This window comes from Podarcis liolepis (assembly GCF_965112155.1).
Source record: "Podarcis liolepis genome assembly, chromosome: 12".
Taxonomy (NCBI): Eukaryota; Metazoa; Chordata; class Lepidosauria; order Squamata; family Lacertidae; genus Podarcis; species Podarcis liolepis.
In genome coordinates, this window is record NC_139563.1 from 43,843,950 (window position 1) to 43,864,097 (window position 20,148).

General features: G+C 43.0%; 1 protein-coding gene and 1 long non-coding RNA gene across 10 annotated transcripts in view; one reads left to right on the top strand and one right to left on the bottom strand.

Annotated features, from left to right (window-relative positions):
- RBMS3 (RNA binding motif single stranded interacting protein 3) overlaps positions 1 to 20,148 on the top strand; it is a gene marked incomplete at its 3' end in the record, with an annotated part of 736,799 nt that overhangs the window by 701,425 nt on the left and 15,226 nt on the right. The window contains exon 14 of one of the 9 annotated variants that reach the window (XM_083468279.1): positions 2,039 to 2,116. The exons of the other annotated variants lie outside the window; for them this stretch is intronic. Within the exon in view, the coding sequence (XP_083324405.1) occupies positions 2,039 to 2,101 (63 nt within the window). Of the gene's footprint in view, positions 1 to 2,038; positions 2,117 to 20,148 lie in introns of those variants that run through there. 9 annotated transcript variants of the gene reach the window in all.
- LOC310690078 overlaps positions 1 to 20,148 on the bottom strand; it is a 452,048-nt gene that overhangs the window by 288,535 nt on the left and 143,365 nt on the right. The window lies entirely within an intron of this gene.

Here is a 20,148-nt window from a genome sequence, read left to right on the forward strand (position 1 = left end):
CAGCTGATCTGCTAAGCCGCTTAACAGCTGATCTGCTAAGCCGCTTATCAGCTGATCCGCTAAGCCGTTTATCAGCTGATCCGTTAAGCCGCTAAACCGCTTATCAGCTGATCCGCTAAGGCCGCTAATAGCGCTAATCCGCTAAGCCGCTAATGGGCTTGCTTTGCAAGACGAAAAAACCGCAAGATGAAGAGACTCGCGGAACGGATTATTTTCGTCTTGCGAGGCACCACTGTAGTTTGGTCCACTAACCCTGTGCAGATAAAAGCTTAATTAACATTTGACAACATGCTCTGTAAGAGTCGCTCTTAACTACAGCAGTGCAGAGTATTTCGCAGGAGTAGATCTCCAGCAGTATTCTACAGAAGTGTAGAGTTGGAAGGGATCCCAGTGGTCACTTAGCCCAGCATCCTTGCAAGGCAGGATCTTTTTGCCCAGTGTGCGGCTCATACCCACACCCCATGATTAAGAGTATCATGCTCTACCAACTATTTGTGCTACTGCTGAAATGATGTTTCTCTCCTCTCTATCTCACATCAACCTAGGCCTAACAGGAACTGAAAGGTAGATTCGCCACCAAATTTTGCCTAAAGAAAAATACTCATGTGAATTTTGCGAATCCCAACATGGGTGAATTTCTGTGAACGTTCAGGGAAGTGAAAATGGAACATTTCTCAGGGGCAGGGGTTGCGCATCTCTACAGCTGTGCAGGGCAAGTCAATGGTTGAGGCACCAGTGTCATGGTTGAGGTGGAACTTAGAGTTGACAGAAGAGAATTTGTTGTATCCTTAGCCAGTTCTAAGGTAGTGCTGTCCAGACCTGTGAGTCGCTTTGCCTGTGCATTCGATGGAGTCTTCACAAAGTGCTCTAAGTGTCACATAGTACAATTACTTTTAACAAATTCTGTCCACTATAAATCACTACTTTTCAATTAACCTACAGTGAAAGATAACTCACATGCTTACGACAGTTACGTAATTGACATCATGAAAATGACTTAACCCAGTGGTACTCAAACATTTTTCTCCAGGCAACACTTTCAAAATAAAAATTCGTTTGAGCCACACCCAATTTTTAATTGGTAAGAAATACACTGAAAAACAAAAAGAAATAACTCCTAGCAATGCTTGATTTTGAAGAGATATCTGCCCATATTCTACAAATAAATACTTTTATTCTATACTAATCTACGCTACGATACACTATACTACACTACAATACACTACACGACACTACACCATACCATACCATACCATACCATACCATACCATACCATACTGAAATGTTTAAATATTTCTTTGATTGTCCTTTCATAACTTCTAACTTAACCCATCAACCTCTAAAAGCCTCCTAAACTCACTTTTGTTGTATATACTTTGCCATTTTGAACATTGCATTTAGAGGGGATGGTGTTGGTCACAGATGTTATACTAAATAAATAAATAGCTGCGTTCTGTAGCCATCTTGAACTTTGTTCTTGCCGTTGTTCACTGACACCTGAAATTTGCATTAGCTGAGCACAGAACCACATACAGTTAAGTCATAAAGCTGTCTTCTACCATTTATAGCAATGAAAGGTTCTATAAATATGTTAGATTGAGACACTCATGTTGCTGCAGTTGCACTCCTCTGTATACCAAAGGAGACCTTTTGAGAATCTGATTTTCACCTTAAACTCGGGGTTCTTCCCTTCCACGCCAATGAGCCTAGAGCCTAGAGCTTAGACTGAGAGCTGCTACCAATAAAAAAGCAGCATGGAATAATTCCAAACATCTTAAAATAACCAAATATCGCAGGGAATTTTATGGGGCCTCCCCTTTTTAACTACGGACTTCAGGAATAATGTTTCGAGATTTCGACCTACAGGGAGAACCTTCTAAGCAAAAATGCATTCTCTGTTAATACATCTGCAAGAAGCTCACTGACCCTTTCCCTGTGATTATTTTCTCAGCAGGCTGTAGTCTTTATCAATAGTTTGGGATTAATTACTTTGAGCCAGTTTCTATATAATTCAGAAAAGCCCTACTCTGTTTTGCAGAGCAGAGTCTTTTCGGGGCACTGCAATCCATATGACTCCAGCCAGATGAGGAAAAGAATGTGACTGTAATTATCTCAACAGGATCACATTTTATGGCAGATACAAAGCACGAACAATAAATTTCCACTGTGCTCACACTTCTAATGTTGTCCTTTAAAAATCTGCAAGAGGGTGCTATAAAGGACCATTGGCTACCTTTCAACAAGCTGTTTTCAACAAACAAGCCAGAAAGTAATGAACTATTCTGCGTCATTAGTATCTGCTGCATTCTGTCCCAGATTAATTTAAAAGCTTGCAATATGCAAACTACTTTTATCAAAAGGCATTCATACATTCACTTCCTTTGACAAACCATTTTGTTAATCAGCATAGCATATGTTTCAGCCAAAACTGCCCTCCTCAGGGTTTCCTTGCTAGCAATTTGGCTGGGAGTGTACTAACAAACACGGGGTAGGCTAATGATACAATACAGACTTGTGTTTATCCAAAATGCAGACTTGCAAAGTGTTTTCACGGCCTAATTAATTCTAAAAGACAAATTTCACCTGTGCCACAAAATCTGAGTGCGAGGTTTGCTGTCAGATGTACAAGCTAATACTCGAGTAGGAAAAGTTCACCTCTAGGAACAAAAGCAAGGGGTTGACTCCCCCATCATGTGCTGCCTACTCTAGAATCAGGTCACGTTGCTGTGTTGAATGATGGAGTGTCAACTCTGGTGCAGAGTGTCTCATCACTGGAACTAATGAAAGGAAGGGGAAGTTTTGTAAATCCACATAATAGTTTCTTTCCAAAGAAATCCCAGATAGCTGGAGGTTTCTTATGGCGCGACGTGGTCCTTTCTTCTTCTTGAGATTGCTGCTGTACAAGGAAAAGTGGTTGTAGGAAGCATATTATAGTTGCTAGGTAACTACCTAGCAGACCTTACCCATCAGTGACTAAAATCACAAAAGACACACAAATAAAGATTGACAGCACATTCTCAGCTCCCACAGTTTTGCTCTGTTTGTTCTAAGTCTTGGGATAAGACCCGGGAGTCATTTTGCAACTACAAATGCCGGACTGGAAGAGGCATGAGAATCATGGAGTTCAGTGGAACTCAAAACGTGGAACTATTGCAGTCCCCTTTTGTGGCCAGCTTTCATGCCTTGCAGGAGGTTGAGTAGGGAAGAAGTGGAATGAGAAGACCTGCCTTCTTGATTAAGCATTGTCTAATATATCTCATTAATTTCTGCATGAAAGAGAAGCTTGTGAAGGATATTGGCATTGTCACAAAGGGGGGACACCAACCCCCAATTTCTGCGCAAGATTCCAGGGGATTCCAGGCGCTCACTCAAGGTAGTTTTTCTCATGGAGAATCAAGACATGGCAGAGACTGTAGCGACTTAAAGATATCTGGTTTATTCACATATACCAGGCACGTCCAACAGGTAGATCATGATCTAGTGGTAGATCACTGGACGTCTGTGGTAGATCACTGGTAGATCACCCCCCCAAAGAAGCTCACAACTTTGGCTCCCCTAAAAAAAGCTCAACATGTTTGCCCTGAACCCCCAGAAAACAAGACATTCCTTCTTTTAAAAAAAGCTCAACAACTTTGACCTGAACCTCCCAAAAGGGAGTAGATCACTGCCAGTTTTTAACTCTGTGAGTAGATCATAATCTCTTGGGAGCTGGCCTCCCCTGACATATACAACCTGAGTGTAGGTAGAAGGAGTTGCAGTTTTTACACCATTGCCATCTTCAGAGTGTCTCTCCCTACTTCTCTCATCAGCCAGCTTGAGTCTAAGGCAGCCAGCCATTCCTCTCCAGATAGCAGCCAAGAGGGTCCTGACTGCATGGCCTTCCCTTCTTTTTCCAAACACATCTCTGCTCCAAGCAGATCCTCCCTCCAAGCAGAGCCTCTTAACCCATGCCTAATTCTTAGAGGCACCTTTTCCCTGTGAGCATAGCCTGTCCCCTCTCCAGCACCTTAGGAACCTTTGTCTGCCCATGCCCAGGGATTCCTCTTTGTTGTGTGTCATCAACACATTTTGTCACCCCAGGGGATGCACTGACGTGGAAAGGAAGCTTAGCCTGCATTTTCCACTGGCCTGAAATCCTCCATTCAATAATCCAAATATTAGCTGAATACTACCATTTATATAGCTGAATATTAGCTGAATGCTACCATTTACCAGGGATGCAGGTGGTGCTGTGGGTTAAACCACAGAGCCTAGGACTTGCCGATCAGAAGGTCGGTGGTTTGAATCCCCGCTACGGGGTGAGCTCCCGTTGCTCGGTCCCAGCTCCTGCCAACCTAGCAGTTCAAAAGCACGTCAAAGTGCAAGTAGATAAATAGGTCCTGCTCTGGCAGGAAGGTAAACAGCGTTTCCATGGGCTGCTCGGTTTGCCAGAAGCGGCTTAGTCATGCTGGCCACATGACCCGGAAGTTGTACGCCGGCTCCCTCGGCCAATAAAGTGAGATGAGCGCCGCAACCCCAGAGTCGGCCACAACTGGACCTAATGGTCAGGGGTCCCTTTACCTTTTTACCATTTATTAATTTCTGCTCATTCACTAATAGACTCGGGCACCCCAATCTGTAACAGTATTATGGTATTATCTCCCAGTTTACACCTGCTCCTTTTAATTGTGGTATTTATATTTTCTGTATAAAAATGAACATCAGCACTTTTGTTAAACTTATGCCTTGCCTAGCTAGACTCGTGTGTATCATTCACCCTAAACAATAAAATGCATTCTTGGGAGTGGGGTGGAAAGAGAGGGAGAGAAGCATTAGTCTATGTTTAATAATAAAAGGATTCCGAAATTGCTCCATCATCAGGCTGTCACTCATAATGTGTCTTAAACCACCATTGATCTGACATCACTTTTGTGGTTTAATAAAAGTTGTGATTGGCAGCTTGAATGGGGGATACAATATAAAACCTCCTTTGAAAAATAAAACCAAATAGCCTGATCACAGTTCCCAGAATCAGTTACTTAGCTTCTTTTACTTCAGCAATAGCATTTCTGAGGCATCAAGAGCAATATTCTGGCATCTCTGCAGAAGCATTTATTTGCTGTATAATATTTCCCCTTTTGTAAAGTTTATTCCTGAAGGAAGCTTTAATGTCAACACGCTGTCACTTCTACTTCCAATGAGTATTGAAGATAACGCGCCCCCCCCCAACACCCTACCATAGTACTGGGAGATATGCAGTCCTGCTGATTATTATCCCCTTTTGAGAAACTGCCACAATAGCCTCCTTTCAATAAGGGAAAAGAGTCCAACAGATTCAAAGCTTCAGACATGTATTTGCAATAGTAATATAACTCTACAAGTCCCAAAACTAACAACAGGTCTCTGAAACAGCTCTTGAGTTGGTCTGGATGTGGTGTGTCTTTATAGTCCAATAAAAAAGGAAAATTGAGCTAATATATAAATTTATGTAGTCATATTTTTTCCCCTCATGTGAGATTTATGATGAGTTAGAATCACTTCATAGCTGCTGAGTGCTGAATTTGGGCAAGGTGGGGCAACTCAGGTGAAAACTCCAGTTCGCCCATGAAGATCTCACCAATTGTTTTAAGCAGAACTTTGAATTGAAAATTATTCAAGGCAGAACATCCTTCTAAGTTAACAGCTGAATTTTGTTGGAAACATGAATCTTCAGAAATTACATCTCTTCTCCCTGTACATTTTTTAAAAAGAGCATTAGAGCTGGTGGTTGGCACAAATAGCGTTTTGGGGGGGGGGGGGTCCATGTCGAACTGTATGAATAGTGGAATACTTTGAAATCCTACCGTTCTATGAAAAAGCCAATTTGCAACACTGCTGTCCTTCATAGGTATTTTTCTACTAAGGACTTTAGCTCAGATTCTTCACAGTCCGTGGACTCAAGCATTTCCAAAGGTTCTTTCACACATTTAAACCTGTGGCAGAGAGTAAAATGGCTTGCGCGACTGCTTTTTGCCAAATGTTTCAACTGGCAGCGGGGGGAAAGAAATGTACATCTCCCCTGTGTGGAGAGGTGCACAAAAATCTTCTTCAGAGACAAGATAGCATGTGGCAAAAAAAAAAAAAAAGGAAGCAAGAGTCACTTGAACATCTGTTTTTTTAATTTTATTTTTGGCCATAAGTTTATTGAATCTTCCCTTGTCAAACAGAAGCTTTGGAAATTGTGAGGCATGATGGTGTTAGGGGTCAGTAGCAGTGGAGCTTTCCGTTTTTCCTCCACCCCAGATTCCTCTTTCTAGGGGCATTTTCATTTGATTTGTTATTTATTTGTTCCCATTAATATTGCACTTATATAAGCTATCACCTCCTGGCAAATAGAAGGGGAAGAAATGGAGGCAGTGAGAGATTTTACTTTCTTGGGCTCCACGATCACTGCAGATGGTGACAGCAGCCGTGAAATTAAAAGACGCCTGCTTCTTGGGAGAAAAGTGATGACAAACCTAGACAGCATCTTAAAAAGCAGAGACACCACCTTGCCAACAAAGGTCCACATAGTTAAAGCTATGGTTTTCCCAGTAGTGATGTATGGAAGTGAGAGCTGGACCATAAAGAAGGCTGATTGCTGAAGAATTGATGCCTTTGAATTATGGTGCTGGAGGAGCTCTTGAGAGTCCCATGGACTGCAAGAAGATCAAACCGATCCATTCTGAAGGAAATCAGCCCTGAGTGCTCACTGGAAGGACAGAGCCTGAAGCTGAGTCTCCAATACTTTGGCCACCTCATGAGAAGAAAAGACTCCCTGGAAAAGACCCTGATGCTGGGAAAGATGGAGGGCACAAGGAGAAGGGGACGACAGAGGATGAGATGGTTGGACAGTGTTCTCGAAGCTACCAGCATGAGTTTGACTAAACTGCGGGAGGCAGTGGAAGACAGTGGAAGCTCTGGTCCATGGGGTCACGAAGAGTCGGACACGACTAAACAACAACAACAACAAAGCTATCTGGTACGCACTGCAGAGCATCTTCAGGAGAAGAAAAGGCTAGGAAGTAAACCCTACACAAATCTGGAATAGAGTCCCTAAGATGGTTGGATGGTGCCTTGTACACCTCCTTCTGGCAACTCCCTCAGCCAAGCTCATGCCAAATGTATGGCTCTGCTTTCCTTTGGACCACATCAGTGAGGGGGGTCTTGTTGTCTGGGCAGCCCAAGACCTCCATACACACTGCCCAGTCCTGCACCCATGAGAGGTCACTTTGGTGCTGATAACGCAGTAAAAGCAATTCAGGAGGCTGCAGTTACACGTTGCTGGTCTCTGGAGCTATAGTAGGAGGCACTGTGATTCCCCACCAGATTGACTTCACCCCTGGAGTCTCACAAGACAGGCGGATGCCAACAAAAGTTCTCTGAGTAGTTTACAGAGCCTCTTTACTGATAGATTGATCTACCGTACATAATTTATTTTCTGCACTTTCAACATAGATTTGCATAGCCGGAGTAGCAATACAAATACAGTGTAGTAAATATTTTTTGAAGTGAATGCAAAGTGCATGGCTGACAAAAACAGCAACAGTCCATTCAAATAAGTAGTAAAATAAAAATAAAAGCAGCTCTAAAAGTCCTAGCTCCACCCCCCACCCCAATATTGATAGCTTTGGGGCTTAGGATGGTGTGTTGCTGCCATGACAAAAGCCCTCAGCTTTGGTAGAGGGAGCTATCGGTGGTGGGTTTTGTGCCAGCAGAAAGCCCCCCAATAAGAGAGGGCACCGGAGGCTTTTAATCTGCAGGATCCAAAGGCCCTAAAAAGGAAATGGAAAACTATCTCTTTTTTTCAACCCCACCTCACAGAAGCCAGCCAGGCCTTACAGGGGACAGTGAACCTGCAAGCAGGAGATAGAACCAAATCCGAAATATTTTAGTAAATGGCACTAATCCACTTTTAAATTATTTAATTCCAATGCTTCATGCCATTTGTCAGTTTGGGGGTGTAATGAGGAGGAAAACGGCTGAAACAGGAGATTTTCTGATGCCATTTGTGTGTAAGGCCCAGCAGCACCAAGGTGCTCATGCTTACAGGAGTACATCCCTTTTAGATAAACTATTTAATTCCCCCATCCCCTTTTTAATATATCAGTCATGTAACCGAGATTTTTCTCTTTGTTTCCTGCAAAATGCTCTCTCTGTTTTCCCGACTTACAATGTCATTGGCAATACCTCCATGGAATAACAAACTAGTTATTCCAGGACACATTTTCTTATCTCTTACTCTGTTACCTTCTGCTGTTGCCCCAAATTTGATAACATCTCAAGCGGCACAGCAAACTTGTTACATATCCCGTATCTAATATTTTCTTTGGATCACCCACGGCCACTGGTGGTTTACAGTGTCACCAAAAGCCCTCCGTGGACTACCTGCTTTGTTAGATCTGTTCCTTATCTGCAGTTGGCTTTCTGCATGCTTTGATAATTCACGGTTTATGACATCAACTAAATCCCATAATGCTTACCAAAGTTCTTTTTAAAATGAAAATATAGCTCCTATTATTCTAAGTGTGTACAGTGTGGCCCCTAGAGATGTTACAGCTGCACATTTTTAACAGCTCTCTCATCAGGTCTAAATCTGGAAGCTCTCTTACCTTCTTTTTTGATCATCTGTTATGTGAGGTAAAATTGCAATGTCCGTCTACCGAACATCCCGCCATTACGAGCCAAGATGTGGCATAAAGTCCTTGAAGATCTAGGCATAAAAGGCTCCTGGAATAAGAGAAGATTGGAAGCGATGAAATACCCGATCACCCTGGTATTCAGATCTTTTGTCTTTCCTATACAGGGGTACCTTGGTTTTCAAACTTAATCCATTCCAGAAGTCTGTTCTAAAAGCCAAAGCATTCCAAAACCAAGGTGCGCTTTCTGATAGAAAGTAATGCAAAATGGATTAATCTGTTCCAGACTTTTAAAAACAACCCCTAATACAGCAATTTAACATGAATTTTACTATCTAACGAGACCATTGATCCATAAAATGAAAGCAATAAACCATGTACTGCAGTCATTCAATCAATCAATCAGCTGAACTGGGTTCCACACAGTCACAAAAACGAAACAAAAAGCTGCCAAAACAAAAATGCAAAATAAATAGCAAAAACTGACAGAGCCTCAGCGTAACACTCAAAACGGAAGCGTGGAACTCAAAACAGAGCACGTTCAGCTTTTGAAAAATGTTCTCAAACCGGAGCACTTACTTCCAGGTTTTCAGTGTTTAGGTTCCAAGTTGTTTGAGTACCAAGGCATTTGAGAAGCAAGGTACCACTGTATCGAGAAATAGAAATCAATTGCAAGTAGCAAGAAAACAAAAGAGTAATGCTGCCCCTTAAGCAAAACACAAAGAAAACACCTCCACACAGCTTGGAGCCCTGCACTATCAGGGTTCCTGATCAAAATGTGCTTTCCCATGTGGCTCCCAGCAGAATATTATTAATAATAAAAAAGCAATAAAACATCAAACATTAAAAACTTCCCTAAACAGGGCTGCCTACAGATGTCTTCTCAAAGTCAGATAGTTGTTTATTTTGTTGACATCTGATGGGTGTTCCACAGGGTGGGCGTCACTACCAAGAAGGCCCTCTGCCTAGTTCCCTGTAGCTTCACTTCTCACAGTGAGGGAACCGCCAGAAGGCCCTCAGAGCTGAGGGGTAGAGACGCTGCTTCAGGTATACTGGGCCGAGGCCATTTAGGGACAGCTGTTGCTGATCAGCGTAGATAATACAAAGCTACATGGACCAATGGTGTTCCTGTGTCGAGAAATATCTTCAGGGAAAGTTGGGAGTGAAGTGATTGAGGTGCACAGATGTTGAGACTGGGGCTGGTATGCGTGGCTCCATGTTGCAACTCATGTTGTAATTCCCTGTTCATAATGTCCAAAGGGGGCTTTGGATATAGATACAGATACAGAATGTGTCCTCGTACCACTCTGTTTAAGGTGCAGCAGTCTATGCATCACCTCGTGATGCCGAAGTTCATAATTTCTCAGGTTGCACTATGAATTTGTCCAGTTTGTAGCACTCAGAGGTATTACGTACAGTTTCCCCTGTGAAATTCTTCATCGGCTCAGGATGAAAAATGAGATTTTGAACATGCCTTGTCAGCGGCGTCTCACCGCAATTACTTTTGTCAACATGTTGGACGTTAAACTTAGCTTAGTGAGAGCTCTGCTGTGCAAAAGCTCTTAATGGCTGATTTTAAGACTCAAGGGAACCATGTGGTTCCTGAACTATTGGTGCAGTGGGTTCCTGTGCCTTGGGAGCAAGTGAATTTTTCTTTTTCAGAACTGTAGCCAAGGTTTGTTCTGGACTACAGAATGTGGTTAAAGAGGAGGAAGTTTAACTACAGTCTTGGGTTCAGATGACATATTAAGCCATGATGTACGTGAGAGAGGGAATGTGTATACAGTCGTAACTTGGATCCCAAATGTCTTGGTACTCAGACGTTTTGGCTCTGGAACGCCGCAACCCCGGAAGTGATTGTTCCAGTTTGCGAACATTCTTTGGAACCCGAACTTCTGATGCGGCTTCCGTGGCTTCCAATTGGCTGCAGGAGCCGTGCTTTGGTTTCTGAATGTTTTGGAAGTCGAATGGACATCCAGAACGGATTCCATTCAACATCCAAGGTACGACTGTATTATTATTATTATTATTATTATTATTATTATTATTATTATTATTATTATTATCAGACTTTATATACCGCCGTATACTCAGAGGTCTCACGGCGGTTCACGGAAAATATCACAATATATAAAATCAAAATAAGAACAATAATCCAATAACAGCCCCCCCCCCCAAGAGTCACATTTTAAAAGGATATAGGATGCCAATCAGGTCAAGACACAATATATATGCCAAGACAATGTCCAAAGGGACAGTGCTGTCAAATGAGGCCCCTGGGTGCCCACCCTAAGGCTAGTTGGAACACACAATGATTGAAAGAACATACTAACTAATGTGACTGTAAAAATCAAACTTGCTCTAAGAGCACAATCATAGCTTTAAAAAAAATTAAAAACCTGAGGCTTCACTTTCTTCTTGCCTTCCATTTTTGGGTGTGGAGCCTCTTTTACTCTCCCTCGCTTTTCTTACTGATATAATGATATATTAAACAAGTGCTTTTTATGAATATCCAATATGCCAGAGTTAAAATAAGTGTAGTAGAAACAGCTTTTTGTGCACAGCATTTAAAATGAGGATAAACATGAGGATAAAAACAAGCTAGCTAGCCCCTTCCCCTGGTTTTTTTGTTTTTAAAATGGTAATAATAGAATTTGTGGCAAACAGTTCCAACAGGTAGCGTATAATTTTACAAAAGGGAATAATTCCTAACGCTTTACAACATAGATTGCCAATCCCCTGTGGCTGGAGTGATTGGGCATCTTTGATGAGAAGTGAGTAAATAATTCATTCCATTATGTTAATCTCCCCCCCCCCCTACATCAAGAACATTGCAGGGGGGAAATGTGCACTTGGTAAGACTCTTCTAAAAATGGATTAAAGTGAGAGCTAGGTATTCTATAATTGGAAACCAAAAGGAAGCATTCTGCTGTCTGTAGCCCCCACCCGGGCAAAAAGGGAAATTCTGTGGTTGGAATAAATCAAATCCCAGGTTTCCATATTTTTGTCTGTGTTGTGTAACTGATCCTACTCTAGCTTGTCATGGGAAGGGGATACGTGTTATTGCAGAGAACTGGAGCTCCACCCCCTCTGAACATTCAAAGCCCTAGGTTTTGTAGTAAAATATCCCCCAGCTGAATTGGATCGACTCTGCAAATCAGCCAGCTAGCGCAAATGTTTGCCTTCGTGAGCTCAGCCTTTGCTTTCTAAGAAATTTCTCTAATATTTGCCTCAGCTGAGCATTTATATGGGCAAACATAAGACTCCCAGCAAGTTCGTCGCAGAGAACGTAACGTAAAAGAGGCGCTAAGAGAGACGAAGTCAATTCACTTTCTCGTTCCAGCAAACGTTCGTTGGATGAGGAGACTGAAGGGTAGCCATTCATGACTCAATTCCAATAGATATGTAGCTTTTCCCAGGAGCTTCTCAGTGGGACTTCCTAGCTCCTATGTTTGTCATGAATGGTCTTCGTCCATTGGATCAGAGGAAATTCCAAGGAGTAGGGAGGTTCAGGTGCCCCTCCAAAATATTTCCTATTAGCTTTCATTCACAATGATAGAATCGTTGATCTTTTCATGATTGGCTTTGCCTCCCATTCACTGTCCCCAGTGATTCTTTCTGGAGTTGCCCCGGGTCAAAGTGATGCTGTGTTTGTGTAGACATTTTCTTAATGTAGGGGAGAAGCTGGCTTTGGAGAACTCCTAGTTTAATTGTTCTCACCTGCCATTTAGCAGCTGGTTCCAGAGTGGGTTACAGCAGTCTAAAATTTAACATAATAGCGAAAACAAAACACAGCCATAGGAATAGGGTGGGCTGTGATAAAATATTTACTTTCATCAAGTTATATTTAACAGAAATTAAGACACATAGAGAACTTAAATAGCCACTAGTGATTTATAATCTAAACATTAATGGTAAATATGAAAGTTGTGTTAACATTGTTATTTGTGGCAGTGATAGGACAGCATCTGTCTCTGTTTTATTTTCTTTCTCAACAGTCTTATTTTCCCAGCCTTCTTTCCCGTGATCTTTTTCAGTTAACAAAAGTTTCAGTCCTGAGGCCAGGATGAGTGATAAGCAGCTGCTGTCTCAGTTTGTACAATTATAATTCCTCTTTGGGTTGGTTGACTCACACCTCCAGAGGCAGAATTCATCACCTTCTGAAATCAGCCAGTAATTGAGAGAACTGCTGAGTCTCTTTTTTCATCTCTGAAAATACTCTCTCCTCATACCTTTAAAACATTAGCGTTATTGATTTTGAAGTTCAACACGGTTTAGGTATATATGATGACATAATAAGCCTAGAACAATGAAAGCTAGTCTTTGTAATGGGAATCCTTGCGGGGGAAGTACTTTTTATTTTGTTTTAATCCTACTTTTCAGAGAGAGAAACCCGTTACATGGGCGGCTGGCAAATGGCAGGCTTGCATTTGCAAATGATTTGCCTGCGTCAAGAGATTGTAACTGCTCTTGTTTGAAAACAGCTTTAATATAGATGGGGAAGATTTTGCCAACAAACACCGGTTGGTATAGGAGAAAGATGCTTGAGCTTTTCTGTCGGTTGCAATGCCATATGGCTAACATGCCGAAGCCTAGGAGTGAATGAGAGGGATGGGAAGCTAAGAAACAATCAGATCCCACAGGAGCCTTGTGGAACGTGTATCCCTCAACAAGCCTGTGCTGTGGTCTTGAGAACAGAACATCATGTACTACTTTCTTGAGCATGTATGGAGCATAGGCACAGAGCGGGAATTCTTGTTGATGAACAGCTTTTGAAAGACTAGGACAAGGGTAGGAACTGGATCTGGCTGGCAGGCCAGAACCTTCTCTCTCCCTCACCCTGTGGGCTATGTTTGTCAGGTGGGCATGCACAGAGCTTTGCAGTTACCACTGATCAGCTGGTGGGTGGTGCAAGCCACATCGTTACCTGCCCTTAGTCATATATGTGAATTATACTTTAGAGAAAGGGTGACTAGAGGGCATAGCTGTCAACTTACAGATTTGATAATAAGGGACCAGCAGCCTCGAAAATAAGGGATCAGCAGTCAAAATAAGGGATTTTCCGGGCACAGGTATGTTCAACTTCTGAGCCCCTCTGAGCCAAAGGCAGAAAGCCCAGCCAGCAGCCAAATGAAGCCTCATCAGTAAGGGACAGCAGCGGGACATGGCGCTGGGATAAGGGACTGTCCCGCCAAATAAGGGACACTTGACAGCTATGCTAGAGGGAGGGCATGATAGAGCTTTGTTGAAGTATGCCTTGTGTGCAGAAAGTAGATAAAGAGTTTGTCTTCTCTCAACAATAAGACGCAAGTCTGGAGCACGTCTCATGTTAACTAAGAAAATTTAGCTGTGTGCTGTTCTGCATGAGTTGTCAGTGTTGCTGGTGTGTAGGCACTGAGCAGCAGATCAAGCCCACCCACCCCCCGCTCCATTTTGCAGTGCATATCCTATGGTGGGCTCAGGCTCTGCCTTGAAATATATTCAGACGGTTCTCATTTCGAAACCATTTTCAGTCTCCAAAAGATCCTGCATCGTGGCAAAGATTATAGTTGGAGGTGGTAAAGATGGAAAAGCTCCGCTGGATCATCCATTCTGTCTGCCTGCATATCTGTCTGCCTGCATTGTCTGAAGTGCTCTCTGTGGTACTATTTCCCCCTCTTGGTTATCCTGGAAGATTAACCGATCAGTGGGCCACAGAATCTTCCTCTATGTCGGCTGAAGTCTCTGTCTTAGAAAGACAGAGACACCACAGAACCATTTCTTGTATTTTACGTGGTGTTTTAAGCTGTTTGGTTGTTCCCCACCCTAAGACTTAGTCAAGCCTTCCTAATTCAAAGCAAATTTCTTCATGAAAGCCCCATCTTCTTTACAGACTTTAAAACAAGAGTCTCACAGATCCAACTTCAATTATATTGAATTATTTAGAATTTCTGGCAGACGTCACTATTACATATGCTCTGGATGAAAGATGTCACTAAGCTTTAAAATATGACAATTGTTACTTTCATTTTTCATTCTGTTAATTACATTTCCCCCAAATAATAACCTTGATCATCATACCAATATAATTTTAGCTGATGCCCACGAGTCACCTTTCAAATGCATTTTCTTTTTCAATCCTCCCAACATTTTTCATAGTATTATTCACAGAATGAGAATATGATTCCCCCCCCCCTTTTGTCAGCCTCTCAGCTGACTGATTGGATATGCTACATATTTCCTTTATGTACGTCCTCATAATGTACACATCACATTTCTTCCCAGTAAGATCTTAATCAGAGCAGGTAATGGCCTTCAGCTTTCTCATTAGCAAAATGGAAAGGCACCTTAACAAATCCACTAGAAATAAGCCCTTTTAATAAAAACTCGCGGAAAAAAGAAATTGCAATATGCCAGCCAACATGGAATCAGTTTACTTTAAATGATTTCCGACTAAATAAGTGATGGGGGAGCATAGGAGAAAGACTGCCACCCATTGTACATAGTGAGCAAACATTTTCAGACTTAAGTCATCACAGTTACCTACAGGTATATAATTTGCTCTTCAGTGGCTGCAACCCAGTGCACACTTACTTGAGAGTAATCTCCTTTGAACATACGGTAATAGCACTTGTTGAGTTAACATGTGCTTAATGGCTTTAGGGAGAATTAGGGACACGGGTGGCACTGTGGGTTAAACCACAGAGCCTAGGATTTGCCCATCAGAAGGTCGGCGGTTCGAATCCCCGCGACGGGGTGAGCTCCCGTTGCTCGGTCCCTGCTCCTGCCAACCTAGCATGTCAAAGTGCAAGTAGATAAATAGGGACCGCTCCGGCGGGAAGGTAAACGGTGTTTCCGTGCACTGCTCTGGTTTGCCAGAAGTGGCTTAGTCATGCTGGCCACATGACTCGGAAGCTGTACGCCGGCTCCCTCGGCCACTAAAAAAAACGAGATGAGCGCAGCAACCCCAGAGTCGGCCACAACTGGACCTAACGGTCAGGGGTCCCTTTACTTTTACCTTTAGCTTATGTGACATGAGGCACATTCAGAACGGGGGGGGGGGGATGTATGAATCTTGAAACCATTTCTTTTTCATCATTACATCTTGCTGTTTTCTGTCTCTTCTTTCCTGCAACCTTTCCTCCCTCTTTGCTTTGCTCCGAATATATTTCTATACTGAATGAAACTTTAACCAGAGCAGCCATTGCTCACTTCCTTTTCCATCAAGCATTTACCAGAAGTTGTGTGTCTCTTTCAGTCTGTCTGAAATTATTTACGATCAGCGCACCAAAATTTCAATGTGGAGACAAGACTTGATTAATTCCTTTCCCATAGAAGTGGATTGCTTTCTTTCCCCCAGCGCTGATTTCATTAAATGCTTCTTTACATTAAAATTCCCAGCATTGATGTTTGCCTTTAGATTGAGGAGGGCAGCAGAAAGGGCCGATGCAGTCAGCTGCATTAAATGGCTGTCTTTATGAGCTGGCTAGGTGGGCAAATTGATGCTGAAACTTTTCCCCAGATAAAAGGTTGGTTTTGTAGGAAAATACTTCAGTGGCATTCTATTCCCTCCCACTCCCGAATACATTGAGGCCCCCTCAAAGTGGGATTGATTGCACTCCAGAGGGCCACATGAACATATCTGTATCATGGCTGTCAACTTTCAGATTTGAAAATAAGGGATCAGCAGCCTCGAAAATAAGGTATCAGCAGCCTCACCTGTCCCGGGGACAGTCTACGGGATATCTACCAATCCGGGATAGCAGCGGGAAACGGCGCTGGAATAAGGGAATTTCCCGCAAAAAAAAGGGGAAGGTTGGCAGCTATGATCTGCATGTGTTAGTGCAATCAGAGTGGCTGGGGAAACCCAGTCAGATGGGCGGTGTATAAATAAAAAAGTATTATTATTATTATTATTATTATTATTATTATTATTATTATTATTATTATTAGATCTGCAAGGCAAGATGAATAAGGAAACAATTAACCATTAAACTACCCCACTCTGGGGCTCTGTGTCTTCAGACACTGATTTTTCTCACACTCGTGCTCTGCGTGAGGGTAAAAGTTACTCTGGGTGTGCAGAAATTGTGTCTACATGTAAATTAGATTCTCTGTGGAGCATTAATTAAAATGCTGAGCATTAATCGCAGTTCTTTGTGGTGGTTACCAATCTTAGATAGCTGCCTCTTTCACAACAAGCACACCAGCTTCTGCTCACCCTTTCATTAAAAAAACAAACATTTTTATTTGATTAGTTACAGTGCCAAATACATATCCACAAAATGAGATTTCTCTGAATCTCGCGACACCCCGCCCTCCAGTCCACTCCTTGGGTCCTATGATCATTTCCAACTGCCTGGTATTTCATAGTCTATGTTTTGTATCTGTCCAGATTGTCCATAATATCTGTTACAAGTGGGATTAAAATCCTGCTAATGTTTTCATCTGCTTACAGTGGTCTCCTAAATAAATTATGAACTTTCCCCATTCTTTCTTCTGCTCGCCCTTTCAAAAGCAATTTGTAACCTAATTCCAGAAAACAAATACTGAGCATGCATATAAAGCTATAACAGATAAAGTGTTCTGGGGCAATGGCTTGATGCAATTTAAAAGTGCTTGAGTGCTAGTGGTGAATCACCTGGATTCTGCAAAGTGGTGCTCAGCACTAAGACAGCATGGTGCATCCCTCCAATAGAGCCCGGTGAGAAAATTCACTGTTCGGAGCTTCCACTGCCAGACCATCAGGAAAGGACTCAATCTCATGGCACTCAACATTTTTCTGACTAAGCACTCAACAGATTGGGCTGGAAGGTTGCTTCCAGCAGGGAGGATGCACTGAGTGTTGTGGAATTTGCTGGTCTTTGTGGCACAGCAGGATTTAATGGGAGGAGCACAGTCCAAACGAGAAATGTTGTCCAATACAACATTTTGTACCCTTTTGCAGGCCTGCCTTAGATAAAATGTGAGGGAGCAAAACAGGAGATGATATAAACCCTCAATAAATTCACAGGTGTGCTTCCCTTCCTGATTTCAAAATTCATTTTAACCTATTTGACCTTATTCATTTTGTTGCATCATCTGTTTTTTCTGTCCCTAATCTAGAGAAAGCTTCATTTTCTAATAAATTCAGTACAGAGGTCTCACTAGATTACTGTGGCTGAAACAAAGCTGTTAGCAATTAGTGGGTATTTCCTATAAGTATAGGATCATATTCTGTATCAGATAAGTATGCATTTATGAACCAGCTTGTGCATTTAAAGTACTGCTCACCAACAAAATGTCTGCTTTATTTGGTAATGTTTTCATAGTGCAGCCGTCACAGGAAGCAGCCATAAATCAATTGTGTCCAAGATTTTTGCAGGTGTGGTGTCATAGGTAGAGTATTGCACTATGGCCTAGGAGACCAGGGTTCAAAGCCCCACTTGCTATAAAGCTTACTGGGTGTTCTTGGGCCAGGCACTGTCTCTTAGTCCAACCTACTTCGCAGGATTGTTGTGATGACAAAATGGGGGGGGCAGAAGGGGGGGATGTACACTATCCTGAGCTCCTTGGAGGAAAACGTGGTATTTAAAATATAATAAATAAATCAATAAATAAGAACATACTTGTGACAGTATAATGGTCAAGAACCATTAGTCAAGTAAGGCTAATTCCCAGTAATCTTCCCAATATATACAGTGATACCTCGGGTTACATACACTTCAGGTTACATACGCTTGAGGTTACAGACTCCACAAACCCAGAAATAATACCTCGGGTTAAGAACTTTGCTTCAGGATGAGAACAGAAATCGTGCTCCGACAGCGTGGCGGCAGCGGGAGGCCCCATTAGCTAAAGTGGTGCTTCAGGTTAAGAACAGTTTCAGGTTAAGAACGGACCTCCGGAACGAATTAAGTACTTAAACCGAGGTACCACTGTGCAGAGTTTCTAGAACCAAGAATGTAGGTCTGCATCTCACATTATATTTCAAGTCATGGCTGGTTTCATTCTCGTCATTCCTGAATCTGCCCATAGGAGTAGGGCGGGGTAATTGTGTGAGAACTATAGTACCTCCCTCAGGGAGAAAGTCTAGGCTGAATATTTTCCTTGGCAAAAAACAGGTGTGTCTTGTAATGTAGCTAGAGTGTCACCCTGTGGGATTCAAGTAGAACATCTTCATGTACTAGTTTGCTTGAGAGCTCCATTACTTGGGGGTAGAAATATATTTGGTGTCAGAATGGATAGGATGACCTCTAAAGTTCTGTGGTGTGAGCTGCCCCCAGAACCGTGGCCACCATATCTGATGCTGGATTCTGCGTTACCCAATTGACTAGGATTATGACGCAGGTGGCGCTGTGGGTTAAACCACAGAGCCTAGGACTTGCCGATCAGAAGGTCGGCGGTTTGAATCCCCATGACGGGGTGAGCTCCTGTTGTTCGGTCCCTGCTCCTGCCAACCTAGCAATTCGAAAGCACGTCAAAGTGCAAGTAGATAAATAGGTACCACTCCAGCGGGAAGGTAAACGGTGTTTCCGTGCGCTGCTCTGGTTCGCCCGAAGCATCTTAGTCATGCTGGCCACGTGACCCGGAAGCTGTACGCCGGCTCCCTCAGCCAATAAAGCGAGATGAGCGCCGCAACCACAGAGTCGGTTACGACTGGACCTAATGGTTAGGGGTCCCTTTACGCAGTGAAGAAGCCCTTTTAAGAATATATGGTGCCTGAGCAACAGGAGACGGGGAGCAGTGGCTGCAAATCCCACAAAACAATGGGCGGCTCCTCCTTGGAAAAGACACCTGTTGTTGCTATGAAAATTGCACCACGTGAAAATCCAGGGCAGAAGCATGGTGTTTCTGAACAATTTGCACCACCTGCCCCCCCCCCCACAGTGTGCACTAAATGAAAGTAGGAATGGGTCTCATCTGGTCCATTGCTGCTTCTCACTTCAGCTCTTCTGATGGCTGACACTAACGCTGGATAACTATGAGATTTCTCCGGGTCTGTCATGAAAAGGGCCACCTCCCAGACCAGCGCAATCCTTCCCTGTCCCTTAGGCTGCACCATGGCAGCAAGAGCCACCCTCCTTGCAGACAGAACTTCCATCAAAATCAGGATATTATTGCCTGCATGGATTTCAGTATCAAAATATTCGTGTTTTCTTTGCTTCCCTCCACTGCGACCCTTTTTCTACCTCACGGTGTTGTGTTGGTGTAGGTGCAAGAATTCAAGGCTCATTTGAAAAGAGATGTTTTAAGGCACGTTTTTTAAAAAAGTGTTTAGCCTTTCCTATTTCAGCAGGTAAATCTGGCAGTGGCGTAGCGTGGGTTGTCAGCACCCGGGGCAAGGCAAGTAATTTGTGCCCCCTAACCCGTGGATTTGCGCCCCCTAACCCTAACCCCCAGATGTTGCGCCCGGTGCGGCCGGCCCCCCCTGCACCCCCCCTGCACCCCCCACGCTACGCCACTGAAATCTGGTCCATATTTTAATCATTTTAAGACCCATCAAGCTACATTTAGGGAACATTTGGATATTCTGTGCGTCTCTGAAGATAAC